General features: G+C 42.9%; 1 protein-coding gene and 1 pseudogene across 2 annotated transcripts in view; both read right to left on the reverse strand.

The window, feature by feature from the left end:
• SGCD (sarcoglycan delta) overlaps positions 1-19,896 on the reverse strand; it is a 414,508-nt gene that overhangs the window by 372,799 nt on the left and 21,813 nt on the right. For both annotated transcript variants that reach the window (XM_027081446.1, XM_027081445.1), the window contains exon 2: positions 19,683-19,871. In XM_027081446.1, the coding sequence (XP_026937247.1) occupies positions 19,683-19,871 (189 nt within the window). The remainder of the gene's footprint in view (positions 1-19,682; positions 19,872-19,896) is intronic.
• On the reverse strand, positions 10,297-10,928 carry LOC113606803 (protein lin-28 homolog A pseudogene; annotated as a pseudogene).

Raw genomic sequence — 19,896 nt, forward strand, 5'->3', positions numbered from 1 at the left:
TTAGATAGTGGAGCCCATTTACAATACTTTAAGGTTGCTGTGGACTCTGCAATAAACCAAATGGAATGTATATTCATAAATTGCTCTCCAACGTGTTCCTTCTCGAAGAGTTTTCTATGATGGTGCCATCTCAGAGGCCGGCCAATGACGTTAGCAGCCATCATGCCATCACCAATATTTCCAGGGCATTTGGACAATCAATCTTCCGGACAGACAGCGGGTACTGCCTCTGAATAGACCAGCCAAAGGCACAGGGCTTCCAAAAGGGCGAGACTTTTGAACCACCTTGAGTAAGCATCAAATCATACAAATCAGGAACAAGCCATTAAAGGTCAAATGGCCTCTCGTAGATGACATGGGGCAGAGCAGGGGCCCAAGTGCAAGTGTGTTGCTCCTTCATTGCCTCTCTCAAGGGTGCACCTTCCTACAGTGAATACTGAAGAGTGACTCCGTCTTCCTACCTCCATAGGGGACTGCCTACTCCATGCCTTCTCCCCATCAGGGCCTTTGAACTTGCCTCTCCCAATGCCTGGAATCTCCCTCAGCTCTTCATGGCTGTCACGATCCATTCTTCAGGCTTTGACTAAACTTCACCTCTCCAGAGATGCATATGCTGACCTGGGTCTGAAGCAAGCCATGGCCAATTACAAAGTATCACATCTCTCTATTTCCTTCAAAGGACATGTCAGAATACATAATTATGTTGTTTATTTAGTAGTTTGCTTCTTTCTGGCTGTCTCATCCTCTGACATGGTTATCGTTTCCTGTGTTTCACACAGTTCTGTTTCAAGTTGAATCAGCAATAATGTGCATAGAAAAAAATATTGGAGTGACCGTAATTCTTGTAGCAATGATGATTTTTCAGTCACACCCACATTAAATATGCTTTTAAGACTCCATTAGTCATTTCTTTGAAAGTGAGCTTATGACTCTGTGCTGAATTTTAGCAAATGAATCCTCTTCTCCTCTTTGTAAGGTGACTCTCCAAGTGTTCAAGTTGACAATAATAATAGTAAGCATTTGTGGGTGTCTACCACGCTCTACTTTCTGGTTAGTGCCGATCTTTAACACAACTTCCGAATCCCATTACTACAAACAAGTAAAGCAAAGCTCAAAGGGGTTAAGCTCCTTTTCCAATAGCACTTGGCTCACCAGTAGCAGAGCTGAGGTTTGAACCCAGGTCTGTCTTCTCTGAAGCCTGTAAACCACACCTCCGCTTTCTCTAACATCACTTTTTTTTACACATCAGGATCCTTCCAAAGCATCAGTTGGCAGCATGGCTTCAGAACAACTCTGGACAATGAGAGTGTGATGGGAAATGAGCCAAGAAGCTGGACAGTCTAGACTGGGAGGACTTGCTCCCATGTAATTAAGTCTGCTGACGTGAGGCATCTGAACCTCTCTAAGCTCAGTAAGTGATTCATCCAATGTGAGAGAAGAGAATCAATAAGGTCCATTAGAAAACACAAAGAGAAGACAATTTCGCAATATACTGTGTAGGAGGCATACCACCAGCTGGGAGTAAGAAGTATTTATCCTAATGTTTGGATACTTAGAAGGTTCTAGAAATCAGTGGAGAGAGACTACAGACCATCAGCTTTCTTCATGTGCCCTTGCTGTTGACTCTTTGAACCATCCCAATAATGCCACAAGCATGGGGACTGGAGGCTCTGAGGAACAGTGACGCCTCAGCCTGCAGAGTATCACGGGAGGGTGTATGGCACAGCTGTTAGGAGTTCTAGGTTCAGTTTTCCTTCGTATGCCAGCTCTGTCATTTACTGAAACCGTAGGAAAAGTGACTTGACCACTCTTTTAAGCCTCAGTTCACTCATCTGGGAAAGGGAGATAACTACAGGAACCATCTTCTAGGTGTGTTATAGGGATGAAATCATATGCCCACTGTTAGTTGCTCAGTACCATGCCTGGCACAGGATAAGCTCTCAATACAAGTCATCCTACTAATGACAATAATCTATTTGCAAATCCTGCAGTTAATGTACCTACGAGCAGCCAAGTTCTGTCTGCGCCAATGAAAAAAGCAGAAGACTTATTCTAAACAACCTCCCTTTTTCTAATGCAGAAAGTGCTTGTCATTAAGTGTGAGGAATTACAGTCTGTATTTATCCTTACAGATGAGGTCCCTAATTCAACCACAATGTAGTCAAAGGGTCTTTAAAGGAAGCAACTATCATGATACACCCTTACTTCTTTTCTATTTATGATTTTTCTTCTCTTTTCCTTTTAGCTCATTATTTTTACTTTTTTGAATCTCACAAGTATTACGTAAGTATATTCTCCTTGCAAAAGGTCAATAGAAAATGGTAAAGCAAGGGAAAGTTGCCTTCTGCTGGCCTCTCCCATCTGTCCTCCCATACCACCTCCCCCCACCCCCCCACCCAACTCCTCTCCCAAAGGAAGCTACTATCATCAGATGTTCTAGGAATCCACATCCAACATTACTGGATTGCCACCATCTCTTTTTCTGTTGTTCAGTTTCACTTTTAGCGGTTATACAATCATCTTGTCTTGGAAGTCCCCTCTTTGACTATGCCAAATCACCCCTCTATACGTTCATACAGCATCCACTCAGCATAGTGGCGTTTTTACATTTATTTGTTTGATCACGTGATCAAGTTTCCCCACCAGACGCCAAGCTCTCGGAGGAGGAACCGCATTTACTTTTGTTCTCTGCTGTACCTCCAGTACCCAGTACAGTGGCCGGCCCACAGGAAGAAATCAACACACGTTTGTTGAGTAAATGACTGTTACTCATTCATTAGGCTGTCACAGATAGTAACTAGACTAACAAGAGATTTGCAGAGTTGAAGATTTCAAACGGAAACCAGTCACTTAACTGGGACCAGAAAATTCTTTTCCAAAAACAACCGCAAAAGTCAGAAGCCCAAGGCTCTCCACCAGTGAATGAACAAGACACAAATCATCTCTCCTCTCGTGGAACCCTCCTTGCCAACAACGGCAGTGCAGGTTTCAATTAAGAATATATAAAATTGCTTATGTGAGCCATAAACCATTCACTTCTAAAACAGCAACCAATTATGTATGGCATGAAATTGGTTTAACCCAATGAGTGACCCAAATGATCATTTCCCTCTATTTTTGGATTTTAGGAAGAGTACTTTTTTTTTAATTGTTAGAGAGAGAAAACATGCTTGCTTAACATGGCCGATTACAGTCAGTGTATTAATGGTCAAAACTCCCTGCCGTTGGGCAACCCAAATATGACGGCTAGCTAAGGGACGAAAATGTGCCCAGTCTTTCACCACACGTCCACAGGCCCTGGCTCAACGACTTCCTTGAGTCCGCAAAAGGTATTTGCTGCTGAGCTCTACTGCTCACTGTTCATTCTTATTTTTTCTAAAATGGGGGGTTGATTGTAGTACTTATTAGGCATGAGACCTTAAACCGATCGCTGATCCCCAGCTGCCCCTTCAGTCAAAAGTGTAAAATTAAATTACCCCTGCCATATCTTTCCCATGGGGATGCTTGCAGAGAATCACAAAATACAGTAGATGTGAACCAACTTTCTAAGGTGCCAAGAACGTTTACAAACCTAAGGGATGTTATGTGGATAGAATGAAGTTCTTTTTTCTTTTATTGTGTCTCTCGGTAAGTTGTAGGCACCTAAAAATGCTTGTTGAAATTAAGCGATGATTATGCCCACATGGTGATGATAATGATTTTATGGATTTTTTAATTGTTAGATTTTGTGGCGGGAACCACACGTCAGGGCTCCATCACAGTGTCTGCTCACATTAGGTTCTTAGTAAGTGGCTATTAAATGACTCAGTGCTCTACACTGTGTTGTTTTCCACTGAAAAAGGCTTAAGCTGAGCCCAAGTTCCACTCACTAACTCCTCCTGTAACAATAAACACAGAGCATCTACTATTAGCAAATCAATTGTTAGGAGATGCTAAGAAGTTTTCCACTTAATAAAGCTGACCGATAATTAAAGGCTGACTAATACGCGTACTTTTATGTATACTACAAGCATTCCAGTTAGGAGGTTTCTCTATTAAATATAGAAAGGCTATGATCCTACTGAGGATTGTTTTCCCTATTCTTTAAATCCTTATTTATCAAAGCAACTCCTTATTTAGTTAGATGATTTCACATGTGGCTTAGGAAAGGCAGAAAAGTAATTCAAAAGGCAACCAAACCATGATTCTTATAACACAGGTGCTGGTTCTGTAGTTAGTGTGACTCCTTAAAGTATTCAAGAAACTAAAACTGCTTGAAGTAGTCAAAGACTGAACCAGTACTGAAGTAGCTTTAAAATGTCCACTCCTTGTTATTCCTAGCTACACAACGACCAGCAGTGCCACTGAAAATTCTGCAAGTAAATACATTACTGGTTATGACACATTTATTTTATTTTTTGACAGTAAACATTTCTGAATAAAGTTAAAAGCATAAATTTTCGAGTTCGACATATTTGTACACATGCGTGTATATGTACATGTAATATGTCCTTGTATACGTAGTATGTATGCAGATATAAAAACTACATACTAACCCTATTACTTACTAGCTGAAGAAGTTGGGGAGGTTAATCAAGCTCTGGGCTTTAGCTTCCTCATAGCTAAATGGGAGATAACAGCACCCTGCCTCACAGGGTCACTGCGAGGAAAGAAGAGAGAACTCAGGTGGGCACTCAGCACTGCGCTCAGTACGTGTGGTGTGTGCACGGTCAGTAGCAGTTGGTGGTGGTGGTGGTGTGGCACATAGTACAGATCTTCCTCAACTTACAACAGGGTCACATTCCGAAAACCTCACCATCTGTTGAAAATATCTTAAGTCGAAAATGCATTTAATACACCTAAGCTACCAAACATCACAGCTTAGCCTCGCCAAACTTAAATGTGCTCAGGACACTTACACTAGCCTACAGTGGGGCACACTCATCTAACACGAAACCTGTTTTATAACAGAGTATGGAATATCTCATGTAATTTAGTGGATACTGCACTAAAAGTGACAAACAGAATGGGTGCAAGTCTACATAGGGTGTTCGCCCTTGTGATGGCATGGTTGACTGGGAGCTGTAAGCTGCAGGTCAGTGTAACCAGACAGGACCGTACCACACATCTCTAGCCTAGGAAAGGCTCAAAATTAAAAACTGCATCTACTGCATTCACATCACTCTTGCAACATCATAAACTTGAAAAATCGTAATTCGAACCATCCTAAGTTGGGGACCATCTGTACTTTCCAACGATGGCCAGAACCCTATCTCTGCATTCGTTTCCAGAAGCCACCGTACAAATTACCACAAACTGATCACTTAAAACAAAAGGAATTCATTCTCTCACATTTCTGGATGCCAGAAGTCTGAAACCAAGGTGTCAGCTGGGCTCCACTCCCTCTGGAGGCTCCAGAGGGGAATTCCTTCTTTGCCTTTTCCATCTTCCAGAGGCTGTGGGCATTCCTCATGGCCACATCGCTCCAACCTCTGCCTCTGTGGTCATATTGCCTGCTCCTCTTCTGTCTATGTCAAATATTTCTCTGCCTGACTCTTATAAAGACACCTGTCATTGGATTTAGGGTCTGCCTAAATAATCCAGGATGATATCCTCATCTCAAGATCCTTAACCTAGTAAAGGTGAAAGAGGGTAACGTTCACAGGTTCCAGGGATTAAGCTGAAGACTTATCTTTTGGGGGCCACCATTCAACCCACAACAATCTCCCATCCTACAAGCTCCTCCAGAACCTTGCAACTCCCCCATGTAGAGGGGATTCTGTGTGCCTTCCCCCTGAATCTAGACAGGATTTTGTGTCTGCCTTCACTAACAGAGTGATGCAGGAGTGATGCTACCTGACTTCTAAGTCTAGGTCATAACAGCATTAGGCACTTCTACCTCGTTTAAGTGGAACATGCATCCTGGAACCCAGCTACCATGAGAACAGGAAGCCCACATTAGCCCACATGGAGAAGCCACGTGTAGGTGCTGGTCTGCAGAGGTCACAGTTCACAGACAGCGTCAACTGCCCACACATAAGTAAGGAAGACTCTAGATGATTCCAGCCCCTGCTGTTGAGTCAACCCCAGCCTTGGAGTCTCCCTAGCTCAGGTGCCAGACATCATGGGGGCAGAGGGAAGCCATTTCCACTGAGCTCTGCCCCAACCGAAGAGTCCTGAGCAAAATACATTATTACTGTTATATTTAGCTGCTAAGTTCTGGGGTGGTTTGCTGCATAGCAATAGATAATGAGACTAATTGCTCATTAAATAATTGAATGGGTTAAGATGAGAAAGTAAAAAAACAGCACATGAGATATACTTCCTGGTATTTAGCATCTTGCATTTTTGTCTAACTAAATATAGTGTGGGCACACATAAATACACACACACTTTTAGAGGAAAAAGCGACTCAGTCTCTCCTTCTGAGTCCAAGAGTATAGGAGGATCCCTTAATTAGAAACTATATTAGCTGTAGAGGACCATTTGTAGAGCATCATTTGGTCAAACTGCATATTTTACAGGTTTGAAGAATAAGGCTCAGAAGCGGTCCCTGACCCTTCCTGCTCCATACAGCCCTTCACCCATCAAAGGTCCACCTTGCTCCTCACTGGGAAGATGAAAAATCTATCACAGCCTCACTACCTACCGGAGGAGAAATACTGAAAAGAGGAGAGGAGGAAGAGAACGGGTATGAGGAAAAGGAACAAAGCTGCTAGAAATGTAGTTATTTGCAGCCATCTGTTCATCAGATTATGAGAACCTTTCTGTTAAATTGAGGGGGTTTTGGGGCCTTGAGGTTTTTAAGGTGGTTTTTCCCACCTTAAGCCTATGGCTCCAGGTCTTAAAAACTGTCCAGGGCATGGAAAGAAAAGGCACAAATTGTTGTATAGGGGGAAATGAAAAACTTCTCTGTCCATGTTGACGTTGCATGCTCTCCAAGACCTATCTAAGAGGTAGGCTTGCGGATTCGAGACCTGTTTTGTAACAAAGCCCTTTCTGCAATGGTGGAAATGTTTTCTATCTGCTCTGATGATGATGGTGGCTACTAACCCCATGTAGCTATTGACTGTGTGCGACATGGCTCGTGTGACTCAGGAACTGAATTTTTCATGTGACTTAATTTTAATACCATATTAGACAATCAGTTCTAGACAAAGTATTTACAAAGCCACTCTAAACTTAGAAATTCTAACTAGTGACACAGGCAACCCAACTGACTTGAAACTTCATATTCATGACTGTGTCTCTTTCTACAGTCTGAATAAGGTCATGTCTGCTGTGGAAGGACTGATCCTTAAGTTCACAGTGGTAATATGCCTCTTAGGACTCAGAACTTCTCTCCTATTATTGCTTAATGCCTCAGTAAGAGTGCAGAAATCCCCAAGATGTGGTCACAACTTCCGATTTCTGAGAGCCATTCAGAGTTCACAGCTGCATGACCCAAAATACCTAAAAATTCCACGTGTGAGCAGCTAAGTGTGATGGAAAAAGACAGAAATACTTTCAGGGAGATTTTCTGACATAATTTTTCTCAATTCTAGAATCACAAAAAAAAAATGAATTTTTTTTTTCAGTACCAATAAGTGTTCATTCATTGTATTTTCCCAAGGAAAAAGACAGAAATACTTTCAGGGAGATTTTCTGACATAATTTTTCTCAATTCTAGAATCACAAAAAAAAATGAATTTTTTTTTTCAGTACCAGTAAGTGTTCATTCATTGTATTTTCCCAAGGAAAAGAAGGGGAAGGGAAAAGGGTCAGCATGTGTGTTACAAAATGATAGCAAATGGGAAAGGAAGTACCTGGCACAGCAAAATCAACCATCAAATAAACACTGCCCAGATGGGGTCGCCAAAGCCCAAGGGGGCTCAGTCTCCTGCAGTAATGAGGGGAAGGGATGAGGGAAAGGTACATGCTTTTCTACCCTCCCTCCTTCCCCATAAATTCAAGATTTCACACAAAGCTTTGGTTTCTAGCAGTAAACATGGAATTACATTCGTCCATCTCCTATTAAACAATCTTGTGGCCACTTCAACTTAAGTTTCTTGCACCTGCATATAAGTTCCTGAGTGACTTGCCTAAACATTCATCTTTCCTTTCGTGGTCTCCCAACCCCACTTTCTACATGGAAGGCCCCTTCATTGCTCCTCTCTGCCCTAGGATTAGAGATTAAAGTAGGTTTTAATCCATCCAAAGACAGCAGTCTGTCTGGCATGAATCACATCATGGCTCAGGAGACTGGGAACAAGGGATGGAGAGTTCTTAGCTTCTTCAGGATTTTTGCACAAGTCATTTAACCACAGACACCCCACAAATTAAACGTACAGGTATATGGACTATTTTAGGGGGGCACAAAGGGGGAAAGGAGAGGGGGTAGGAATCCAGTTTTTAGGAGAGAAGATCTTGTTTGAAATGGGAAACAGGGGAAGGGGGACACAAAAGAAAGTGTGGTTCAAGACCTCCCACTTCAAGAAGGGGGGCTCCCAAGCTTATGTTTCAGATCTTTTTGGCTGGTGCAGACCTTTTGTCAAAGACGCTTTGGCTATTTTTCTCAATATAAAAAGAAGTTTGTAAACAATAAAACCTCAAAAGAACATGCAGAAGACCAACTCATTATATTTACACAAACTAGGCCACCTAGCAACCACCAAATCAGCTACTTGTGAAGTCCTACAAAGCCCAGACAAATACAATAACTAGAGGGGGGCAGCAATTGGGGGAGACAAGAACCCAGGATCAGACACACATCACCCAATGCATTCTATTGCATTTGCCCCATTACAACACAGTGAGGTAGGTTTGCCGTGATCTCACAGCACGTAAACGACACCCCCTTTTCTCCTTTCGCTACCATGACACTAATCACTGCTGCAGCAGGGCAGGATACTGGCTCTGGGAACCACCAAGAAGCCATCGCTGATGGTCTCTCTGGAAGCTGACGTTCTCTCAGAATTGTTAAAGACTAAGGATCTTATCCTTGTTTCATACATCCATCTCTGGGCAGCTCAAGATGGGTACAGAGGAATCGTTCGTAAAACCTGTCCTTACCAGCTCACAGTTTTTACAAAAACATACACAATACACCCTGTTGTGTGTGTTAGGCCTAGCCCAATCCAGTGAAGGATGGACCTGGTATGTAAAGTTCTGTGCCCTGGGATTAGAGGTCCGGAACAGGAATCCTTTATCACACATACAGATGACCTCGGCCTAATCTCGGCTTCCCCTCTCTGCACCTTTCACCTGGCCCAGCCTCTCCTAACCTCTCTGTACCACCTTTTCCTGTTCAGACCGATTTCCAATCTTTCAGTAGAAGGAGACCAAGTCATGAGGCAACCCAGTTAAAACCTAGTCTCCCATGAAACACTGAAGGTGGAGGGGTTTCAAGAGGACACTATGGCAGAAAAGCCAGCTCTAGTTGGCAAAAATGAGGAGTTCAATAGGCTATACGCTCCAAATAGTTGTTCTCTCTGGTGATACAGCAACAGAAAGTATTCTTGCTGTGCAGACCTGGAGCTGCTGCCGACGTATCCCTGAGATTGCTCATGTACCTGAGAACACAGTGCAGGAATGAGGGCCTTAGATTAAAATACACAAAAGTACAAAACCAGAATATTTATATTATGAAAAAAAAAGTTAAAATGCACAAGATACGTCATTCGCACACAGCTAGTGCAGCTGGCATCCTGGAGAAAGTGGGACCCAAGGTACAGTCATCCAAGGGAGCAAATAAATAAAACTGCATTGGCCCAGAATGGGGTGGGAGTGGGCTTAGAAGCAGCAGGTCTGCAGCTGTTCCCTCAACCACCCCTTCTGCCTATCATCACAGCCCACTGCTTGGGACAGTGGTCAGCACTCTGTCCCAGGAGGGGGTTATGAGGAGACAGGATGCGGAAAACCCTGCCTTACCCCTGAGGTATTTCCTCCCACAGAAGGTAGTGGCTTGTGGGTTGGGTCCATCAATCTGGTCTCACGCTTAATCTTTTCACTCTGGCATGGGAAATATTATTCCATATCCTTCTTGAAGAGTAAAACAACTTCCCTATCCAGGCCACTTTCAGAAGCTGGAGATTCTGGGGGTGGAGACTCAGATAAAGCATGCAGGAAGAATTACCCCCCAAAGCCCTCACGTGCATTTGGATAAAACATGATTGGAGTTTCTTTGCCTCACCCCTTCCCTCCACCAAGAGGGAAGAGGGGGTGACGCTTTGGCCCCCGGCCTGAGATATACGGCAGTGCCAGCTGCCCCGTACCCACCCTGTCCCCCCTTTCTCCACTCTGCTGATGGATGCCTGTTCCTCAAAACTTTCTGATCACACACGGATAGCCCCCACCCACTGTGGCTCAATTCTGGGCCTCGGGGAGCATGGCAGGGCCGTGGATCTCTTCTTCCTCCTCCCGAAAGCAGGCTGGCTTTCCCTGGGAGCTGGGAGCCTGCTGGGCCTTCAGCGGACGCGAGGCTACCATACGGTTGATGCTCTGGCAGAAGTGCCCCTTCTTGGGCTGGGGTGGCCGTTTGCATTCCTTGGCATGATGGCCTAGACCTCCGCAGTTGCAGCAGCTATCTCCCTTTGATCTGCGTTTCTGCGTGTTCTTCCCTTTGGGCCGCCTCTCGCTCCCAATGCAGGACACCCCACCAGGGCCGGTGACTCGGATAGATTCCAGGCCCTTGGCAGACTTCTTAAAGGTGAACTCCACGGCCTCACCCTCCTTCAGGCTCCGGAAGCCCTCCATGTGCAGCTTACTCTGGTGCACAAAGACATCCACCGGGGGCTCGAGTGTGACCCCCGTGCAGGCAGTCACGGACAGGAAGCCGAATCCCATGCGCACGTTGAACCACTTGCAGATGCCGGCTCCGCTCAGCAGCTGCGGCTCCTCGTCCGCCCGGGCCGCGTCCTCCTGCGCCTCCTCCGGCCACCTGCAAACTGCTGGTCTGACACAGAGCTCATGGTAGTCGGCTGAGCCCGCGCGGCCCCGGGCCCCTGGTCGGCGGGCTGCTGGCCCCAGAGGAGTCCGGAGGCAAAGGGCAAAAAATGAATTTTGAGTGTGTGAAAAGGATAGCAAGTGGGAAAGGTCATGAATGTTATCCAAATAGGCTAACGTTGCACAGTGATTTATTTATAATTGGCACTCAAGTTTCCCAGTGTGACCTCTCAAGAGTGTCTACAATTTGCATCCTGTTGAACTCGACTAGGGTCAGCACCCCACTCTCCTCCTTCCCCACCCTGTCCTTTCTCTCCAGAGGCTGGGCTCTCAACAACGGAAGCACAGTGTCTGAGGCATCCCATCAGAGTTTAACACCCACGCTTCCAGGCTACAGTCACCACTCAAAAGGGTTTCTCCATCCTTTAAGACTCAACCCAAGGAGTCTTCCAAGGCCTTTTAGCTTTAGCTAATTTCTTCTTTCACACTCCCTTAAAAGATTTGTCATTTGGGGGGACGTATTATTTTTTCTTCCTAGTAAATTATGATCTATTAAAGTAGAGGATTTCCTTTATTATAATCTTTAATGACCAGACAAACCAGTGTACTGCACAGTGTGCTTAATACCAATTGAACTGCAACAAATGTGCCCAATAAATTGTACAAATTTGTAACAAGCTTGGTTCACAGCATTTTGCAGCAATTATAAGGACCAAAATCATCCTTGAGGATCTGCACTCTTGCAAAGGGTATAAAACACAGTAAGCTTCAAACGAAACAGGACATGACAGAGCTGTATCCCAGGACTATTCATGGAACAGAATGGATTTCTGTCCTTTGTTTTTCTGCATTACAATGTTCATGCCGGCTTAAAAAATAACATTTTTGGCCATTTTTCAGTTTGATGAATTTGAGCTAATGGATGAAAAAGTGACTGTCAGAGACAGAGAGATGGAAAGCACAGTGTTCTCAATATGAAAAGCCTTTCCAAGTGACGCTGGCATCCGAGCTGAAGCAAATGCTACTCACACACACAACATATTCATTAACAGTGTTGAGTGAAAAGTATAACTAAAGCCAATAATATCATTTGCTCCCATTTGCTGAGCAAATCTGTATATTAACTAGGATGGTGTCTCCTGCTTCTCTTCTATTTCACACTCCTGACTCATGTAATTAAAATATAGCAGGCCGTTGATACACAGGAAGGAGTGTCTGTATTAAAAATACCTTTTCATAATCAAATTTAAGCACTCATCTTATTTATGATCTGTCTACCTTAATAAATCTACTAATACTTCATTTTAAAAGCCATATAAAGCTCTATTAACCCATCTTTACACACTTTAATTTAAAGTGACGGGCTATTCATAATTATTTTCCCATTCATTTATTCAATAAATATTCTAAATATCTACTACATGCTAAGCAACATATTTAAAGCTGTGGATATAAAAATGAATAGTTTAAGGTTACAGTCCCTGTAGGGGAAACAGACAGGAAAATAAAATAACACCATACTGCACGTCCCCCCGCTGCAGGACACCAGGTACAGCAAACACAAAAGAGGGAGTCTTCACCTTAACCTGGGAGGACTTCTGAGAAAACATAAGAAATAAGAGAAAAGCTTAAAAAGGGCAATGTTTACCAACGATCAAGTGCAGGTGTGATTTTCAAGTGAATTTCTGACCTAGCGGGAGGGAAGTTCTGGCCTGGCTGCTCAACGAACAGGACTCTGACTCCATGACTTTGCCCACGCAGGTCACAGCTGATAAGGCATCTCACATGACATATAAGCAAGTACAATGTGGTGTGCACAATCTGCTGAGCCGGCGCAGTTCCCTCTCTGGGATTTCACCTGGGTAACAACAGACTGGGGCAGGTAGAGGTGGGAGCTGAAGGGGAAAGTCATTACAGAGAAAAGGTCAAAGGCACATGCATGTTGAAGATGCAAGGAAGCAGGAAACCTGAATAAACACAGGAGGTAACTGGTAGCACCACAAAGGTAGAGGGATCTTGGTCTGCCAACAGAAACAAATGTTCCAGGGCAAGACCAAGGCCACGTGGTCCAGGAAAGCCAGAAGTTGGGCATCCCCAGAGCTGCCTTTGGTTCCTGACAGTGAGGCTGTGAGGTCCACTCATGCACCCAGGAGACCCCCTTTCCTGTTCCCTCTGCATGTGTATCCTCACTCCCCTCTACTTGAGTTAGTTTGACTGGGTAACGGTTCCTTGAGCCTTCTCCAAACAGATGGCGTATTAGTGTTCTGAGTTATGGAACACACTGCCCATGCTCCCTGGCTTTTACTGTTTTACAATGTGTCTAATTTACAAATATGAGAATGCCTTCCTCTGACCCTCAGTGGATCCTTATCTTACTTTAGGGTAAATAAATCATGTTTTAGACATTGCACTGAACAAATTCAATTTGTCTTCGTGAAAAATAGCACTTGGAAAATGGGCAACACAGTGTACTGATTAAGAGCGTGGGCTTGCGGCTTCTCTGGTGGCGCAGTGGTTGAGAGTCCGCCTGCCGATGCAGGGGACACGGGTTCGTGCCCCGGTCCGGGAAGATCCCACGTGTCGCGGAGCAGCTGGGCCCGTGAGCCATGGCCGCTAAGCCTGCACGTCCGGAGGCTGTGCTCCGCAACGGGAGAGGCCACAGCAGTGAGAGGCCTGCGTACCGCACAAAAAAAAAAAAAAAAAAGAGCGTGGGCTCAAGAGCCAGACTCTCTGTGACCCTATCCCAGCTTCATCACTCACTAACGGCGTGACCTTGGACAAGTTACTGCACTTCGTGAAGCCTCCTACTCCCCATCTGTAAAATATGGGTAACAGTGGTACCTACCTCATAGGGGTTTTAAGGGGATTATACAGGAAAATTTTAAAATTCTGTACAAGTTTTTATTAAACAAGTGGACATTCATTTCTTAAATAATCACAAATACAGTGGTTTCAATTTTGTAATTTTGATGAATGGCAAGAGAAAGAGAAGTTAGGGGATCTATTAAACACAGGTATAGCTAGCTATAATTTATCAAGGACCTATCACGTGCCCAGCACTGACCGAGTACTTGACATCCATCATCTCATGAACGTGGTCTGCACAAAACCGTCAAATGTGTTTGACAATTCACAAACACACATTGAAAGCCGACTGCATACCAAGCACTGGGTCATGCCTACAAAGATGAATAGAATGTAATCCCTGCTCCTGAGACGTCCCCAGCATGGCTGGAGTGCTGAAGCTGGGTCAGGCAACCTCGCATCTACTTTGGTTCAATCATCTGTAAAATGAGGATGTGTGAGCAAGTGACTCCTTAGGTTCCTACTTCATCTAATGATGAATAATTTCACACTCACTGGACTAAGAGGTCATGCCACCTATTGAAAATCCCCAAGCCTTTTAAGTTTTTCCACTCAGTGACCACTTGTGCTAAATGAGAGTGTAGACGATCAATACTGCAGTATTTGGGGAGGTCTTCTGAGGCCAAGGTATCTGGATTGGGCTGCTGGAATGCTTTGTCAGAAGCATCAGCCCTCTAGAGAGTGAGATCTCACACGGTCAAGGCAAAGTTCAAAAGACAAAACTGTAGTGTTCAAACAGGAAGATGCCTTGCAGTCCTCAAGGACACCTGCTTCAATGCATTCATTTCTTTACTGAGCCCCAGAGGGAAAAGGTGATGTAGTTCATGGCCCACTAGGTGTCCAGTTCCTTGACACTTGTCCTAGGGCTTTCTGCACTGCCCAACGATATGTCACACAGATTAATAAACCAGGCTTCACACTCAGACTGCTTGGATTCAAATCCCTACTCTTCCACTTTTTAGCTTTGTGATCCCAAATCCAGTTATTGAGCCTCTCTCCTCCCTGTGAAGTTGCTATCATGATAATACCTAGCTACTTAAGGATTAAGTTACATAATACTTACAAGTTGCTATGGCATAGAGTCTGGTGCAAAATGAGCCTTGAGTAAATGATGATGATGATGGTGATGATGATAATGGCAAACACTAACATAAGGCACTTACTGTGTGCCAAGCTCCATTTCTAAGCACTTTACATGCATCGCCTCATTTATTCTTCATAACAATCCTATGAACAGGTAGGTATTGCTATTACTCCCAGTCTATTGCAGCACAGAGAGGTTGTAAAATTTGCCAAAGTAAGTAGCAGAACCTAGATGTGTACCTAGAGCATGCGTCCAGAGTCTGAGCCCCTAACCACTGCCATGTGGTATGGGGTCTCCCATGACTTTCTGTCGCTGGCACAGACTCTTCCTACGGGTGAGTGGCTGCTATACGTACACGCCTAACGTGCATTAACTCATGGAGTCTACACACCAACCTATGCCACAGATAGTATTATTAAGTTTATATTAAATGTTTACATAAACATAACAAGGGTCTAAAACAAAAGGCGAAGGCAGTGAAGGGAGAGGGGCATCGGCTGTAGTGCAAAGAGAACTGAGTTAAGGACTGAAAAGCCAGCACTACTGCAAACTACTCCAGGCAGGAAATGTCAGTGGATGTCTCGGCTGGGAGGGAAATGTGTGATCGGAGGACACAGGGTGGGTAACGAAGATGATGAACCATTCTGGCAGCTTCAGAGTTTTGTTGAAAAGCCAGGTCATTGTAGCAGTTAGCAGGAGCAGGTAAAGTGTGGTGGAAAGGGATGGGCTTTGAAGTCAAGCACCCGTTCTTTGACTTACTAGCTCTGTCTTCTAGGAAGCCACTGAACTTCTCTGAGCCTTGGGTTTTATTCTACTAAAATGGAGATTATAATACCTAATTTGTAGAGTTGTTTGGAAAATTAAAAGAGAGATTTTTTAACTGCCAAGCACAGTGACTGGCACAGAACACACTTAATAAATTCTAGTCCTCTTGTAAAGTACAGTGTGTGATAAACTAGGACAGGTTAACCTACAGGTGTTTATAACATAGGTAAACCAAACACTCCTTCAAGTAGGGAAAAATAATAGAGAAGAGTAGGAGAGAATAATGCTGTCCTGCTTAATAATGAACACCATAATAATCTGCTGAAAGCAGAGGAGAGAAAATTCATTTTTCTTCTGATTTACATCTGGGACAAAGAAAACTTGGTTGGATGTTTTTCCAGATTGTTATAATGTAAGGACTCTTCCAGCATATACCCCTGGGGATGGCAGAAAATGTAAGTCTGACAGAAAAGAAAATTCTGGATGTCCGATCTTGGATAAATTGCCAAGTCCTCAGAAACACTTTCAGATGATGTCACTGTCTTGGTTTGTCATTACTCAGAGGGTTTGATTACAGTGTGAGATTTTCCAAATTATCAAACATTCCAGGTGTACAAAATGATCACCGTTTCCTATTGACAATCCTTGCATAAAGTGCTTAACTGTTGTCACATTGATTTCCTATGTTCGTTCACCCCACCATCACCAATGTAACATTGGTTAATGCCTCATTCTTTCCCAAGATCTTCACTATCAGTAAATTATTATTTGTGGAAAAGAATTATAATTCTAAAAGAATGTGTATTATACTGTAATTGACAGAGAATATGCTTTTAATGTACAGGGAAAGACCAATTTTCTGACACTTCAGCTCTATTTGCTTCAAAGCATTACTGCTATAAAGCACCAATTATGGCTAACCATGGCATTATTCTCACTTTAGTAAGTAGTTGGTTTCGTAAAGCTTTAAGAACTCTCAACTTTGGCAATCAATTTAGTTAACTACAGGAAATGGCCTATTTCATAGAGATTATGACCTTAATATCATATTGCTCCCCAAGCTCCCATACATTCAGAGTGAACTGTCACTCAGTATACATTTACATAGACCTCTCACTATTAAGCCTGACAGATAAAGCACACTCGAGAAGCCATACCTGTATCATATCACGGTTGTCAGGGTTTCACTTCATAGTCTCCACCACATCCACCCTCAATTCTTTCGGGTTCTATAAATTAACTTTACCCCAAACTAGCTAAAAACAAAAAGAGCCCCAAACAGGGAATTAGGGGTGTTCACGAGTCCCAGCTAAGTTCCCGTGGGAAGGTAATGAATTCTATCCTGTTTTATTTTGGTCCTACCATCCAACCATCTCACCAGCCAGAACCCGGGGGTATTCCAGAGTGTCTTCCAAACCCTCAACTCTTATATCCAAGCAGTAGTTGAGGTGTGTTGCTTCCATCTTTTAAATGTTTTTTGAATCTTTACTCTCCATTCTACTGCCCTAACTTCAGTCTTCTCCTATTTTATATTACAATACAGAAGGTTTTATACTTTAAAGCTTTTGAAATACAAAATAAAAACATCACAGAACATGCATATCGACAAAAGACAACTATGGTCCCTTGGATTTAAGACCAAACAGACTCAGGACACCTTTTAGAGGCCCAAACTCTGAGAAACTTTCTCCATTATATTGCATCCTCACCTGAGCAAGTATCTAGACTACAAATCTGATCATATCTTTCTCTCTCTGCTGCTTAAAATACTTCTCTGAAGTTTGCTTGTCTATAAAGTAAGTCCAAGTTCAAAAAGTGTTTACCTACTCTGATTCAGAAGTAGAAGCTGACGTGCTCCAATAGTCTAGAACATATTATCTTAGAACCCTACAATCCCATGGAAATTGTTCCTGTATCATCTTCCAAACTTAATATTGCAAAACAGAAGCTTAGTTTCCTAGAGTTTACTGCAAGTATTAAAAAGTGAGCCATTCTCCATCATTAAAAAGCCTACCAATAATAAATGCTGGAGAGGGTGTGGAGAAAAGGAAACCCTCCTACACTGTGGGTGGGAATGTAAGTTGGTACAGACACTATGGAGAACAGTATGGAGGTCCAGCAAAAAATTAAAAATAGGGTCACCATATGATCCAGCTACTCCTGGGCATATATCCAGACAAAACTATAAGTCAAAAAGATACGTGTGCCCCTATGTTCATAGCAGCACTATTTAAAATAGCTAAGACATGGAAACAACCTAAATGTCCACTGACAGATGAATGGATAAATAAGATGTACATATATACAATGGAATACTACCAAACCTTAGAAAAGAATGAAAGAATGTTATTTGCAGCAACATGGATGGACCTAGAGATTATAATACTAAGTGAAGTCAGAAAGAGAAAGACAAACACCATATATTATCACTTATATGTGGAATTTAAAATATGATGGAAATGAACCTATCTATGAAACAGAAAAAGACTCACAGACGTAGAGAACAGACTTGTGGTCGTCAAGGGGAAGGGAGTCGGGGACGGATGGACTGGAGTTAGCAGATGCAAACTAGTATAAACAGAATGTATACAGAATGGATACAAAACAAGGTCCTACTGTATAGCATAGGGAACTATATTCATATCCTGTGATAAACCACAATGGAAAAGAATATAAAAAAGAACACAGATATATGTATAACTGAATCTCTTTGCTCTACTGCAGAAATTAACACAACAGTGTAAATCAACCATACTTCAATAAAAAAAAATGAGCCATTCGGATGCATTGTTTCTAACCATGGTTTACAGAATCCTCAGGAGTCGAGTACCAACAGCACCTCCCATGAGTGATGAATGGAGGACCACGGAAAAGAGATGCAGCCCTTCCTATTCTCAAAGTTCACTCTGCCTGGGAAACACACATAAAAAGTATTATCTGGAGTGATCAGGATAATAATAAATACATTAATGGGGCTACAGAAGCATGAAGGAGGGGTTGTACCAGGCACAAAAGATGGAGAAAAGCAGCCCAAGAAGAAGAAATGGCCTGAGTAAAGGCAAGAAAGTCTATCTATGCACAGGGTGTTAAGGATAAAAATAAACTTTATAATTCAGGAAAGGCATATATTTGGCTTTTCTATTCTAGTTTGAATTTTCACATGAAAACCTTACTCTTAATTGTGTTATGGTCACGTTTCCTTATCAAACAGGAGTTCTTTTTACTGCCAATGTAATTACTTACGTCTGCCATCACAAGAGGAAAAGCAAGTGTTTTCAGGGCAGCAGATTACTGCCCACTATGCCATCACTAATAAGAGAAATTATAATATTTGTACTGTTATAATCTCCAGAAAAGCTCTAGGGAAAAACCTCAGAGTAACTCCAGAAATCATTTTGCCAGGATTTTCTTTTCATTTGAACTTCAACAAGTAAATGTCCAATCTGTAGAGTGGTCCTAAGTGCAAGAAATTCTTCAAAGAAGCATAACCACAAATTCTTTTAAAAAAATGTAACATGGCTACACTCTCATTTCCATCCTACCCAAGCAGTAGGAAAGAGAACTGCCATCCTGAAAATGGAGGAAATGCCCCATGAACCATAGTAATGAGCTACCAGGTGGAAACAGACAGTGAAAATTCTTAGATAATCCCCAAAGACTAATTTTACTCTGATGTTTCAATCCCTACCTCACAAAAACTTTCTTAATCACCATTAAAATTTGGAAAAACTTACTACTTTGGACTCTATCACATCTTTCTCCTTGGATTATTTACTCAAAGTACTCGTAAGCTACAGAAACACAGTTATAAAAACAGAAGGAAAGCATACACAATGGATCATAAAGGAAGGAAAATGCCGCAAAAGTGGATTACCAGCCTCTGAAGAATTGAGATCTAAAAGAAGTCAATCCCCACATGTAATCTGAACAGCAATGTTTTTTCACCAAGATACCAGCGTACAGGTTATTTGAATCCTATTGCCATCACTTTCCACATTTCTTTTTCTTGCCCCATGCTTTCCCTTCCCCCAAGGAAAGCTAAAGAAAACCATGTGGTTTTACTTACAATCGTGAAGTTCATGACTTTGAGAATCCAGATGGTCATGGCCAAGTTCACCAGTATTAAAATCATCAGGAGTAGGACAAAGAAATACAGGCATCTTTTCCGCCAGCCATAAATCCCCACTTTGTATACCTGTGGTCCCTCGGAGCTGGGCATGGTGCTCCGGTGGTGGGTGTACTGTTCCTGAGGCATCTGAAATAAATGAGGTGAGAGAGAA

The sequence above is a fragment of the Aethalodelphis obliquidens genome, unplaced genomic scaffold, assembly GCF_003676395.1.
Source record: "Aethalodelphis obliquidens isolate GAN/ISIS:26980383/991018 unplaced genomic scaffold, ASM367639v1 scaffold45, whole genome shotgun sequence".
NCBI classification, from domain to species: Eukaryota; Metazoa; Chordata; class Mammalia; order Artiodactyla; family Delphinidae; genus Aethalodelphis; species Aethalodelphis obliquidens.